This window comes from Purpureocillium lilacinum (assembly GCF_023168085.1).
Source record: "Purpureocillium lilacinum CBS 284.36 DNA, scaffold_6, whole genome shotgun sequence".
Taxonomy (NCBI): Eukaryota; Fungi; Ascomycota; class Sordariomycetes; order Hypocreales; family Ophiocordycipitaceae; genus Purpureocillium; species Purpureocillium lilacinum.
Genome location: NW_027072116.1, coordinates 3165852 through 3178927, shown reverse-complemented (window position 1 = coordinate 3178927; position 13076 = coordinate 3165852). Strand labels below are relative to the sequence as shown.

The 13076-nt window shown below is 60.6% G+C and overlaps 7 protein-coding genes across 7 annotated transcripts; 3 read left to right on the top strand and 4 right to left on the bottom strand.

The window, feature by feature from the left end:
* Positions 1-910: 910 nt before the first annotated feature.
* Positions 911-1496, top strand: PLICBS_008860 (uncharacterized protein; the record flags this gene model as incomplete). Its single annotated transcript, XM_018324664.2, has 2 exons — positions 911-1261; positions 1335-1496. The coding sequence occupies 2 exons, from the start codon at positions 911-913 to the stop codon at positions 1494-1496; spliced, it is 513 nt and encodes a 170-aa protein (XP_018176058.2).
* Positions 1497-1861: 365 nt separating this feature from the next.
* On the bottom strand, positions 1862-2056 carry PLICBS_008859 (uncharacterized protein; the record flags this gene model as incomplete). Its single annotated transcript, XM_065601477.1, has 1 exon — positions 1862-2056. The coding sequence occupies one exon, from the start codon at positions 2054-2056 to the stop codon at positions 1862-1864; it is 195 nt and encodes a 64-aa protein (XP_065457549.1).
* A 574-nt stretch (positions 2057-2630) lies between these two features.
* PLICBS_008858 (uncharacterized protein) lies at positions 2631-4516 on the bottom strand (the record flags this gene model as incomplete). The annotated part of the gene is made up of 3 exons (XM_065601476.1): positions 2631-3720; positions 3777-4446; positions 4510-4516. The coding sequence occupies 3 exons, from the start codon at positions 4514-4516 to the stop codon at positions 2631-2633; spliced, it is 1767 nt and encodes a 588-aa protein (XP_065457548.1).
* A 777-nt stretch (positions 4517-5293) lies between these two features.
* PLICBS_008857 (uncharacterized protein) lies at positions 5294-6631 on the top strand (the record flags this gene model as incomplete). Its single annotated transcript, XM_018324666.2, has 2 exons — positions 5294-5311; positions 5363-6631. 2 exons carry the CDS (start codon positions 5294-5296, stop codon positions 6629-6631), a joined length of 1287 nt encoding a protein of 428 aa, XP_018176060.2.
* Positions 6632-6749: 118 nt separating this feature from the next.
* On the bottom strand, positions 6750-7466 carry PLICBS_008856 (uncharacterized protein; the record flags this gene model as incomplete). The annotated part of the gene is made up of 1 exon (XM_018324667.2): positions 6750-7466. One exon carries the CDS (start codon positions 7464-7466, stop codon positions 6750-6752), a length of 717 nt encoding a protein of 238 aa, XP_018176061.2.
* Positions 7467-8260: 794 nt separating this feature from the next.
* PLICBS_008855 (uncharacterized protein) lies at positions 8261-10232 on the bottom strand (the record flags this gene model as incomplete). Its single annotated transcript, XM_018324668.2, has 2 exons — positions 8261-9174; positions 9242-10232. 2 exons carry the CDS (start codon positions 10230-10232, stop codon positions 8261-8263), a joined length of 1905 nt encoding a protein of 634 aa, XP_018176062.1.
* A 2159-nt stretch (positions 10233-12391) lies between these two features.
* Positions 12392-12791, top strand: PLICBS_008854 (uncharacterized protein; the record flags this gene model as incomplete). The annotated part of the gene is made up of 3 exons (XM_018324669.1): positions 12392-12463; positions 12520-12621; positions 12726-12791. 3 exons carry the CDS (start codon positions 12392-12394, stop codon positions 12789-12791), a joined length of 240 nt encoding a protein of 79 aa, XP_018176063.1.
* Between the last annotated feature and the right edge of the window lie 285 nt (positions 12792-13076).

Sequence of the window (13076 nt, the reverse complement as noted above, 5' to 3'; positions counted from 1 at the left end):
CTCCAACACCCAACCGGCGGTGCCCTGAACGCTGTAAAACATATCCATAACGCCCTTGACTTGTTTTGGCTATGGCTGCCGGCTTGCGCCAATGATGCAGACTTGCCGGGCCGATCCGTCGTTGGTGCCGTCTCCTCCACCCACCAGACGATTCAATTGACCACATGCAGATTGTGGCTGGGCACATCCACATCATGGGAGCCTGGCGACTTCGAGACGGGGGCTTCACAACGTCACAGGACTTACATGTAATCGTTGTGATGCATCTACCTCAAATTGACCGGCTGACGAGCACGTGCTCGAATCTTGTCAGTCGACGCACCAGAGTAAAAACCCTCGTCGCCACGTTTTTTCGCGGGCTCCTGTGTTACGGAAGTTAATTGTCATATGGCGTCTGTTGGCTTGCCTCGAAGCAGTGGAGGTGTGCAGCCTGGGGCCCGTGTTCCTGCGGCGGCATCATTGGCAGGAACTCGTGGCTAAAGCGTAAACTCCCATTCGTGCCTCGGGCCGCTGGCATTGCCGCATGGACATGGAGCTCGGCATTTGCATGTCGAAACTGGCAAATGTCGCCACCTGCCACCAGACGCCAGATGCCGGATATCCCTCGTAGCGCTTGCTATGATTGGGAGATAAACAAGCATGCATATATGGGTGCGTTGAAGTCCCAGCCTCGGGATTGAGGGGAATGTCTTGTGAGTTGCAGTCCTCGTCGTACTCGTTGCAAACATGCATCTTCTCAAGACATCTACACTTTGCTATCTAGTGCTAGGGGTGGGTAGACGAGTCCCTCAATTAAGCTTCGGTACTAACAAGTCTTACTTTTCAGGCATCCGGTCTTGTCGCTCGCTCGCCAGACGCAGCGCCAACTCCCTCAGACTTGACGGCCCCAATCCCTGGGTACGGGGTTGCCATGCCGGCCTGGGAGGTCGAGGTCCGGCCGGGCGAGCATCTCGTTCTCAACGGCACCGCGCATGAAGTCCAGCGGCAGCTGCTCGAGCTCAATCCGTACTGGAAGCCCCTGGCCGCCCCCGCCACCATCGAGACGAAGCGCGACGTCGAGGGGAGCACTACCTTTCCCTCGAGTACAAAGGTCAAATGCGGCGAGTACCGTCGACCGGGAAGCAAATACTTTGCCAAAGTGCTCAAGGACGCGGCGCAACATCTGTTCTGGAAATACGGGGACATCAAGAAGACCGTTCAGCCGGGGACCTGCCTTCCCGTCGGGTGCGAATATGACACGGGCATCTGGTGGTGCAACGATGTGAGTGACGTTGGCACCAGACCAGACGTTCGATGGATATACAGGAGGACAATCTAGCTGACAGCGGGCTCAGGATAAAAAGGAGAAGACACTGCATGGCTACACCGGGATCACGGACGGTTTGAAGAAGATGTGGTATGAGCACCTGTGTTGGACGGAAAGGTCAGGGCGGCTGCTGCATCCAGACGGCTGGAGCCTCGTTGTGACCGGCACAAAGGTCAATAGGCCGTGCTGAGCGCATTTGCACCATGGCGAGAGCGAACAGCGTGCATGGAGCGCCAGGAATTGATGTGAGTTCTGTCGGGAAATGGCAGATGTTTCGGCCGGCACCACTCAGCGATGATGCTGAACGACGGTTTGAGGGGAGGGTCCGGTGGCACGACGATCTGGAGCTTTGGCGTCTGGTTGGGTGCTTCGGCCGACCGGGGCCTACGCCGAATGGAAGAGCTGAACTGAGCATTGAGAAGACTTATGCATTATGATCAACTTGATTGAAGCGCCCGGCCAGTGTACCTCTGCATTTACCGACAGTGTCAGTCCTCGATCCTCTGGGGCCCCGGATCGGAACATGCACGTTGACATTGAGGGGACAACTGCCCGTCATCGCGCCTCAGCATCTCGCCGTTCAAGCTCTGCCTGCCACTCCCGCACCTCGGCCTCATAGCGGGCCTTGTCCTCTTCAGCCATGCGCTCGTACGGGGCCCGCTGGGCGGCGGTCTGCGCGTGCCACATCTCCCCCAGAATCTGGCCGACCTGCCCGGGCGTCATGTCCGGATGCTCTGCCCAGACGCGCATTCGGTGCTCGTCGGCGAAGAAATGGTACGCCGAACGGCCTTTTATAGGCCGGCCGGAGGCTTTGAATGCGTCAGTGCTGCATGTGCGGAGCCGCGGGTTTCGCGCGCGAAGGGGCGTTTTCTTGGACAGAGCGCGGGGCTTAGGATGGTGTGCATACCGCCTCGCAGCGACTGCAATAGCCCCTGTGAGGGTTGTGACATGGCAATGTGTAAGTGAGCGGTGGCCGTATGGTGGTGAGTCGTGACTGTGCCGCTTGACAGGATGAGGAATTGAGAGGCGCTGACGAGGGATGATCCCATGACAACCGAAGCCCACGCCGCCCCCACGCTCGCTGCGAGGTGGGGGCTTGCCGCTGGGTGCCTGTCACTGCCTGGACACTTCGGAAGGGTCTCACTCCTCTTCAGCCCAAGCCCTCTGTGGTCGACTCCCCACAAGCTCATCTGCCCCATGTCATCCTGCGCGCCCGGACGCGACAACCTCATTGCCGTGTATTGACATTTTCATCGAACCCCTGATGGCCATATGGAAAGCGGCCGGGGTCCAAATGGTTCTCCTCTTTTGATCACCGACCCCTCTACGGGGCGAAGGACGGCAGCTCAATGTCATCCAGCAGCATGTCCCACTGCGGTACATCCAGCTCCGGCGCAATGTTCAGGAACTCCGTCCACAGCAGGTCCATATTTTGATCGTCGGAGCTTGCAGTCCCGCCCGAGCCCTGCATCTCCTCACTCTCAGCCTCGGCAGCTCCAGCTTCATACGCTCCCAGCGTCTCATCCGCCGCATCTTCCCCAACGTCGTCGTCCATCGCCGCGGCGGTCGCTCGAGTGCTCGGCCTCCCCACCGCCACAGAGCCCATGCGCTGTTGCCCCGACGGAGGCTCCTGCTTCCTCTCCCGCAGCGCCGCCATGAGCGCCTGGAGATTCTTCTGCACGCCCTCCATCAGCGCGCCCGACTCCTCCGTCGACCGCTCCAGCACCTCGCACGCAGCGAGGACCTTCGCCCGCCGCGCATCCGCCCCCGCGGCGTCCGGATCGCGCGACACGTCCGTCGCGAGGATCAGCGCCGCGATGAAGACGTGCTGCATCACGATCCACGAGCGCGCCGGCCGGATGCCCACGCGCGCGCCGATGTCGTCCATGGCGCGCCGCAGCTCGAGCACCGTGTGCGCGGCGCGGATGCACGCCGTGCGCGAATACGCGTGTCGCGCGTCGGATGACGGGTCCATGAGGTGATACGGGCGGTGCAGTCGGCAGAGGCGTGTCTGCGCGCTGAAGTTGATGCCGACGCGGTGGACGGCGAGCATGGGCTGTTGCTTGCATACTTCGGCGGCCTGCGCCATACTTGACTCGTCGAGACGGAAGAACCATGGTAAGTCGTGGAGAAAGTCGTTGAATGCCGTGTCCAGCTCCAAGACGACGCTGTAGTCGACGTCTTCGGTGTCGTGTGATACGGACGGCAGGGTATCGACGGCCTTTCGGCATACTTCCGCCAGTTTGACGCGGTATATAAACGCAGTCATGGGTGTCGGCACAGACAGAGGAAGGTCTTCAGTCCTCTCTTCTGTAATGAGCTCGTCGGGTGCGTTGCTTGGCAGGCCGACGTTCATGTGCCTGGGCTGGATCACATACGTCCCCTCGCGAGGACTCCCCGGGAACGAATTCAGCCTTCAATTGCAGTCAGCTGTGATCGACATATCTGCATCTGGAGCTCAAGGCCCTACCAGTCGAAGCCGACGAGGTTCCACCAGACGCGGCGCTGCACCTCGAGCTCAATCATGTTGCACCCCTTCTGGGCCCGCTCCTCCCGACTCTTGCGCGTGTCGAGACGGTCCACGCCCATGGACCGCGCCATGACGAGGCACTTGAGCCGCAGCAGCAGGACATTGTCGGACAGCCCGCGTGAGTTGGTGCTCAGGTGCGCGAGGTTACTCAGCGCCGCGAGGGCCGTGGTCGAGGGCTTCACGGGCGATACGTCATTGTCGAGTATGGACACGGCGATGGTGTTGTAGCCTGCAAAGGCCGCCTTGGCCTCCGCCGGCGTGGCCTTGAGCCCCTCCAGCAACGAAGGGGTCCAGTTGAATGCGGCGGCCGCAAAGATGCTGAACAAGAGGAGTAGGTCCTCCGCGGCCGGGCTCTGTTGCACGGGCCCCTGTTGTCCAGCAGCACCACGAGCCTTGTACGTTCTCTCCAGCAACGCCCTCGCGGAGGGAACATGCAAGACGCCCCAGTTCGGCTGGCATATCTGCGCAAAGTGATTAAACAATTCTCGTGCCTGGACAAGCGGCGGGAGCCTGTTCGCAATGTGCGTAGCGTAGGCCGCAGCCTCGCCACCGCTGTCCTTGCTGCTCGCAGGCGGCGCAGACAGCAAATAATGTCCAAAAGGAGTATATGCTAAGAAGCACGGGTTGGTCAAATTCCACGTCGCGGAGATGTGGAATCAGGGTCTCTTCTTACGCACCATCAGTCCTGCGTGGTGGTGGAGCCGCTGTATGAGCGGTTAAGGGAGCGGCGCTGCTGACATCGTCGAAGACTGCGCTTTCAAGCCTCTGGAGGCGGCGCTCGATCTCCTCGTTGCTCCTGGAACCACACGTCAGCCGCCACTCTTAACGATGGCCGAGGGCAGGCACAGGGGCGAACAGCGTTGGGCTCCATGTCGGATCGAGCGGCACAGCTGCCGAGCTAGATGGCAGCATGGCAGGGCTCGGCTCTGGCTTATCGTTTCCAATGACATTAAGTGGCTCGCCCCCCGTGTTATAATTGCAAAGCACGCCGCGGCGGGAACAAGTTGAGCAGGGCCGCTGACGGTCGCAGCGGCGTTTGCGCTCACGGCAGGGCTCGCACGACAGCAGCGGGCGGTTCCACCGGTGGACCATCATCACGGCATCGCTGCCTTTGCGCTTCATGGCGGGCCACGACTGGCCGCGTGGCCCGCGGTGATGCTCCGTGAATTGGCGATGGCGTCGGGTCTTTGGGGGTCTCAACGGGAATGTCGTCGACTCGTCCGCCTGGCTTGAGGCCGTAGGGCTGCGCGTCGCCGCGCGAAGAGCCGCCTCAAGTCCGCTCGGGGCGGAGGCACTAGCCCGTTCGGGGAATAGCGTCCGCAGCGTTTGGGGTTGCCTCTGGTCAGCACTGCTGAGCGGCCTCAAAAGTTATAAGTCGAGGAATCCTCGTCGAACATGAGGCAGAACGGCAAGAGGAACAACAGTCAGGCTCGCGAACAAACTCGACATACTTGACAATGGAGAAAGTACGAAAGGTGAGTAAAGCTGATGATGCAATACGGTTCGGGTTTGTCTGACCAGCCAAGGCCATCGTCATCGGAGGCGGCCCTGCCGGCCTCTCGACCGCGCTCCGACTCCACCAAACGACTGACATATCCTGCACCGTTTACGAGCTTCGGCCGGAGCCGACAACTCTCGGAGGAGCCATAGGCATCTTCTCCAACGGGATGCGTCTCTTCCACAGGCTGGGACTACACGACGAGCTGCTCTCTCGCGGAAGCAGCCACTCGCGATTCGTCCTGCACTCGCTGCAGGGGAGCATCCTCGGCGAGCAGGACATGGTGGGCGCGGCGCGCGAGACCATGGGCTTCGGGTACCTGCGCATCAAGCGGACGGATCTTCTCGACGTCTTGCTCCGAGCTACGACCAAGGCCCGCATACCAATCCACTACGGCAAACGCCTCACGGCCATTCAAGACTCGAGCAGCGGCGTCACCGTCACCTTCTCGGACGGCACGACCGACTCGGCCGACATCCTGCTTGGCTGCGACGGCATCCACTCCTCCGTCCGCAAGCTGTACGTCGACCCCGCGCAGGAACCCGTATACTCTGGCTTTGCCGGCTACGGCTCCATCATCCCCATCACCGCACTGGGCAGCAGCGCCGCCGCCACAGCCTCGCAAGTGCGCGGCATCGACGCGACGCTCACCCAAGAAGGCGCCTTCGCAGCCATGAGCTGCTCCGCCGCAGACGACGAGCTCTACTGGGCCTTTTCCGGCCAGGTGTCCGTGCCGGAGGCGGGCGACACGCGCGACGGGTGGGAGGTGCGCCGCAAGGAGGAAGTGGACGGCTTCAAGGCCTCGATGCTGCAGGTGCTGGGCGGCGCGAGCGGCGACTGGGCCACTTTGATGCGCCGCGTCGTCGAGGCGACCGACGTGGTCAAGTTCTACCCCGTCTTCAAGCTGCCGCTGGGAGGCGCCTGGTCGAGGGGCCGCTGCCTGCTGCTTGGGGATGCCGCGCACGCGATGCCGCCGCATGCCGGGCAGGGCGTGAGCATGGCGCTGGAGGATGCGTTTCTGGCGGCGCGGCTGCTCAAGGATCTTCCCTTGGCGCAACAGCAGCAGCTGGACGACGCGTTTGCGACGTATGACCGTGTCAGGAGGCCGCGTGTGGACGAGATTGCCAAGAAGGCGGCGAGTAATGCCGACGTGAGGAAGAAGACGGGCCCGGTTGGGCTAAGGATCAAGGAGTGGGTGATTTGGGCGTTTCTGTGGGTGGCGTGGGCGACGGGGCGGCAGAGCGTGGGTGTTGAGCAGCGGCACTTGGTGTATGACATTGACGCGGCGAAGCTCTAGCTAGCGAAGTCGTTGCCATTTTGTTACACTGGAGCTGGCTTCGGAAGCGTTCATGTTTGTGTATCATCTCTGCCACTTAGGGCCCCTGAATTACATCCCGTCTCATTTTCATCTCTGCTCAGACCGGCTTCTCCTCCAGCGTTGTTCCACCAACACCCCGGAGCCGCTCCCACTCATCCTCCGTCATCGAAAACAGCAGCTCGTCATACCACTGCCTATTAAACCGCCGCGCGTCGCGCATCCGCCCGTCCAGCGTAAACCCAATGCTCTTATACAAATGCGCCGCGCGCTCGTTGTACGAAAACGTGCCGATGCGCACCGTGTGCAGCCCCCCGTGCCGAAACGCCCAGTCGAGCATCCAATTGATCGCCTCGCGCCCGTAGCCATTGTTCTGGTACTGGCGCGCGAGCGCAATGCCAATGGTTGCGCTGCGGTTGGTGACGAGCGCGGGCGTGAAGCCGCCCCAGCCGAGGCAGATGGTGCCGATGAGCACGCCGCCGCTGCCGCCAGCTGTGGTTGTCTTTGCGCTCGCCGCCGCGTCTTCTCCGGTGTGCTCAGCTGTTTTTGTTGATGTTGTTGTTGTTGTTGTTGTCTCGTCGCTGGGGAGGAGGTAGATGGCCGCGCCGAGGAGCGCCTTGGACATGAGGCCGACGATGCGGTCGACGTCGACTTTGCCGTAGGGGATGGGCATGGACGAGGACGCGAGGGCCTGCACAAAAGGCGTTTCGATCTTGCGGATAAAGGCCTTGAGCTGCTCGTTGGTCTCGTCGATCTTGACGAACTCGAGGCGCGAGGAGCGGAAGCTGTCGTGCATCTCCTCGGTGATGAACTCCATTGCGGAGGGGGGTGCTGGTTTGGCACTCATCTTTGCGGTTGGATTGTGTCAAGTGTCGGGATTTGCGAGCGAGCGATGGCAGTTCTTATGGAGGATGCCAGAGACGCCGTTGCCGTTGCGGGTGGTGCATAGCGCCGTGAGGGTTGGCGATTGTCGTTGTTTCCATGCCCTCAATTGCGAAGCTGCAGATGAGAGTCCAAGTCGCAAGTCTTGGCCAGCGCAGGGCCCGCTGTGGTTGCAAAAGTTCCCGCGTCAGTTCAGTTCAGCCTTGGGATTGAGTCACCAATCTGTGCTGCTGGCGCTGTCACAGCAGCGTCCTGCGAACGAAAGCTTGCGCTCCCAGCGTAAGCGCGGGCTCAAGTCTGTCCATCCACCACCGCTGGGGGCGTTCGTGAGTCACCATTGGTATCGTCAGCCACATTGGGAAATAATGACAAGGGTAGCCCAGGACAGCTTCCCCGCGCGCGTGCCGCAGGAACATAGACATCAGCAGAGGAAATGCCCATCGGTGACGTGGACTTGCAATGGTTCTGCCGTTGCATATTTGCAGACGACTCACAAGCTTTCAGGCTTTTCTCACAAAGACGAACAACGTCGTTTGTGGAGCACAGGGGTCAATGTAGCCGGCACTAGCTGCCACCCTCCATAACACTTATCAGTCTCTCTTGTACTAACTGCGGAGCATGAGCTTCAAGAGCACACCGGCGGCTTCAATGTTCAAGTGTTCATTAAGTATAGTAGCTCGTCCATGCTATTCAACTCGCGCATGTAGATGCCAGTCGCCAATTCCAACGCTAATCAAACACGCTTGCCTTGGACCACTTGCTGCCCGCACGAATCCTCTTTCCGTACACATAAAACACAAAAGGCACGGGTATAAGCAACGCCGCAAAGCCGCCCGTGATGCTCGAGCCCGGGCCGACGCCGATGTTGTGGAACATCGGGCCCACGACGAGGGGAAACGCGCCCGCGAAGCAGGACCGCAGAAACGTGTTGGCGGCGACGGCCGAGGCGGCGTACGCTTGGAACGTGTCGACGAGGTAGTTGAGCGCCGCCTGGAAGATGGTGAAGAAGCCGGCGCCGAGCATGACGAGCCCGATGCAGGGCACGATCCAGTGGATGGACGGGTCGGCCGTCCACCCGACGAGGAACTGGCTCGCGCTGAAGAGCACAGAGCCGAGCATCATCGGCGGCAGGCGCTTCTCCGGCACGGCCCGGTCACCTGCGGCGTGGTACGCCTTGTTGTAGAGGATCTGGTTGTAGACGTTGAGCCCGCAGCCGATGGAGGCGCCTATCATGATGCACAGGAACGGCAGCGTGGCGACGAGCTGGCCCCAGCCGCGGTGCTCGCCAAAGATGATGGGTATGGCGCCCAGCTGCATGTACAGGATGCCGTAGCAGAAGCTGGCGTAGAGGGCGACGAGGAAGCAGATGGGCGTGAGCAGCAGCTGCACGGGGCGGACGAGGAACTTGCGGGCCAGCTCGCCGACGCTGACGTCCCACTCCTCGAAGCGCGCGTGCAGCGCCCAGTTGCCGCTCTCGTGGCGCAGGCGGCGCGCCTTGTAGACGAGCAGCTTGGGCGGGTAGCTCTCGTCGATGAAGATGATGGCGATGAGCAGGATGGCGGCCTGCAGGATGCCCGTGAGGTACTCGGTCCAGCGCCAGCCGAGGGAGGGGGCCTGCGTGACGGCCGCGGAGACGACGGGGCCTGGAGAAGACGGGACTTGTTAGTTGCTTTTCGACATAGGACCTTAAACAACACGGAGGATTCTTACCGAGCGCTGGCCCGCCGACGACGGCCATCGCATAGCCCGCCATGGCAATGCCCCTCCACGCCGGGGAGAACAAATCCCCCAACACGCCCCCCGTGTTCGTCACCGGCGCGCTCGCAAAGAAGGCGCCAAAGAACCGCGTCAGCATCAGCGTCTGCAGGTCCTTGGCCGTCGCGCTCGCAAAGCTAAAGCAGCTCGCCACAAACATGGGCGCCATGACGGCGACGCGCCGGCCAAACACCTCGCTCAGCGGCGCCCACAGCAGGGGGCCCACGCCGAAGCCGAAGAGGAACAGCGTCGTGCCCAGCGTCGCCACCTGCGTGCCGACGCCGAACTCGCGCGCGATCTGCTCCGTGCCCGCCGAGTACGCCGACGACGCCCACGTCGCCGACATGGTGACGAAGCCGTACAGCAGCGTCGTGGTGACCTTTTTGCGCGTCGGCCAGTTGAGCGGGTGGTACGGGTCGTCCTTGCCGTCGAAGTCGACGATCTCGGCCTCGGACGTGGCGACGTGGGCGAGCGGGTGCGTGAACTGCGGGACGGCGTTGCGCGAGCGGATGCGCGAGAGGACCGTGTCGCGCCGGGTGATGGTGCGCGCGAGCGGCTGTCCGCCGGAACCAGAGGCAGCGCCGCCGGGTGTCGCGCTGCCGTTGCTGAGCGCCACGCCCGTGGCACTGGCGATTGTCGCCGCCGAGGGTGCCCTTCGGCAACGGCTGTGTCTGCTGCGGGAGCGCGACAGCGAGGCGGCTCGCATCTCGTGCTGCGTCGGGCGGTGGCCGTCAAACTCCTGGTGCTTCTCCTCGGGGGTGAGCACGGACGCCGCGTCCTCCTCCTCCTCTTCCTCGTCGTCATCGGTGGTGGTGGTGCTGGTTATGTCTTCGATGCGCTCAATGTCGTCCTCGTGGTGCCCGTGACTGAGCTGCCGCCCGCGGGACGTCGGTCGCGAATGGGTATCATCATGACGGTCTTGTTGCTCTTCGTCCGTGGCAGCCATGGTGACGTGGTGTTGACACGGAGTGGTGTCTGCTTCCCGCCGCTTCCATGGGAGTTGGCTGTTCCGTGATCGCAAACCTGATCAACACTCGAGGCCGGAAGAAGTCCGACTATTATCTGATGCGCAGGGGCAAACAAAACAGAGCAAGGAAAAAAAAAAATCGGACACCAGGGGCGGTGCACGTACACGATGTTGTATTATCTGCCGGGGATGCGCGCCAGACGGCAACTCTTCCGTCTTGCCGTCGCCCTTCGCGCCGACGACCGGACAACCGACCAACGAATTGGAGCGGGATTGCTAATGCGGGCAACGCACAGGAGGGCGCTGGACGTGTTATTCCCGCCTGGACGGCTGCCCTGCGGCCCTGCGGGTGGAGCTGTTCGGCTCACAGATGCCGCCTGAGGTGACGTCACGCGATCCCTGGAGAGAACCTTGTGTCAAACGAGGGCGAGTGTCGTTGATTCATTGTTCATCAGGGTCGCTCGGTTTTGGATGCTGTCAGTCCATGTTTGCGCCGCTCAGGTGCCTCGCAGCTCGGTGCTCCGAGGCAGGTAGTTCCGCTGAGGTCGTCACTCCTCGACATGACGATGTTCTGCTTCACACTGTTACTACTGCTGCAAGGCGCTCTCTGCTTACAGTGGTCAGCAATCATCTCGTGCCCTCCCCCCCCCCCCCCCCCCCCCGTGACACGCAGGCCACACAGGCATTGGGATAAACTGTCCGCGGAGTCGCCGCGTGTCTCGGAAACAGGCAGCCGTCCTTTTGTCGCCTTCCTCTCAGGGCATCGGGTCGGCTACTTGACCGGCGCGCCCATCAGCCAAGAGGCCGAGTCGGCTCCCCCGTCTCCCGGCACCGAAACCGGCCAAGCCGGAGGCGGGCCCCACTCTGGCCGGGGGGGATTCTGCCGAGACTTGGCCCAATCGGCTGATGCTGCGCCGTGTGGGCTCTCTGTTGCTGGTCCCTTGTGCTCGTATTTCCGAGACGACGCTCGGCCTTGACAGCTTGCTGCTGGTGCTGTTTCAGTTGCAGTACTGTATCATTCTGCTTCGAATGCATGATGAATCTCCCCTGCTGCGGTTGGTGTCGGTGAGAATGCGTGCTGAATCGCCACGCTCCACACGCATACGAAGCAACTCAATTATGATCCAACGCTCGTGTCAGGCGACGAATTGAAGTCAAGCCGCCAGGCACAGCCCGGGTTGAGCCAAGAGAGGGTGGGCGCTGCGCAACTTCTGTTGGCCAACACACATGCAGCCAGTGTGTAAACGTGGCAGCGTGGAGCGAGGCACCATAAAAACGACAGAGAACATGCACATGGCCACTCCTCGCTTATCAATCGCTCAATGCTTGACAGCTGGACCGAGTGCGTCCAATTCCGAGGCCGGACACGCTGTTCAAGGCAGAGGATCGTGACGCTGTTGTACGCTCTAGTGACCACGCTCGATGTCAGTAATTGCTGACGCCAGTGCCATTGCCCTGTCGAGCCTTCGATCTGCCAGGGCCCGGAAGAATATCGACGATAGTGTCACACAGCACAGGGCATGCGAAATACGAATATACTGTTTCAAGAACTCGACGCGCCTAGACTGGAGCACGTCGCCCTGATTGCCACAGCATTTTACCGCGGCTTGTTCTTTGGACCGTGCCAGCGGTCAATCGTCAGTAACCAATGCTCCGTGAAGGGTGGCTGCAGCCCCGATGTGGCTCTGGACGAATGCAACGGCACACGCCGGCCCGTGCCGTGATTCATGTTCGGACTCGGACAACCGTTACGCCCAAAGTATGTGACCACTACTGTAGTAATTCTTCGTCAAATCACGGTGCGCAGAGGAGGAAGCAGGTCTATGCGCCCACAAAACATGTATCATTACGCAACTCTGGAGAAAACTAACGTGGTGTTGACAATTGACCACCCTCACATAGACTGAGCCATATGCTAATAGTTGCGTAAAATTAAGGTCAGAAGTATTCTCGAAGACATGCTGTAGATTCTTGATATAGCCCCTTCTCGAATTGAACTCTTCCATATAAACCCGCTTCTTTCCGACAGACTTGGCCACCTTGAGACCTCCCCGTTCTTCACCCCCTTACGTTCCTGCAATTACTCGCTGTCGAACACGTATTACACCCTCGACAACCAACAGAGCACACCTAACACAATGAAGTACGCACTCGCCCTTCTCACCGTTCTCGCCAGCGGCGTCTTGGCCGAGCGGGCCGTCATCTATGGTGTAAGTGTATTTCCCGTCCTCATCGACACCCACAATGATGGCTAACAAGCCCGCAGCAATGCAACCAGCCCTCCAACAAGTGCCGTCTTCGCTTCCCTCGGTATAACGCCGGCGGCGGCCTTCGCTTCGCATTTGTGGACTGGCCCTGCGACACAGAGGTGAGTGGCTTCCCTTGGCTTCATCTTGATGCGTCCCATCGAGGGGCCGGCCACCTTCAAGTTGGTTTGGTGCCGGGAGCCATATGCTGATCATACTACAACAGTGCACTCAGCACGATGGCCGATGCAGCTACGCGACTGACAGTGGCCTCATCACTTGCGACCGATAGGTGTAGAGCGAGTTGCAGCGGATGTGACTATCGGGTCACCTTACGAATGACGTAGGTATAGGATAGAGAAAACACTAGAGCTGGGCGCAAATCAATATTTCTTTCCGACTGAATCGCTCACTTATCATCTGTGAAGCGCTTGGTGTTTTCTTCCACTTGTACAGTGCATCAAGTAGAGTCGCACTTGATCGATCCAACTTTGCGGACGAACCATGATGTCAAGTCAAAGCCTGCTTGCACGAGGGAAAACAATATCATTGTATATCTTTGAGCAAGCTAATATGC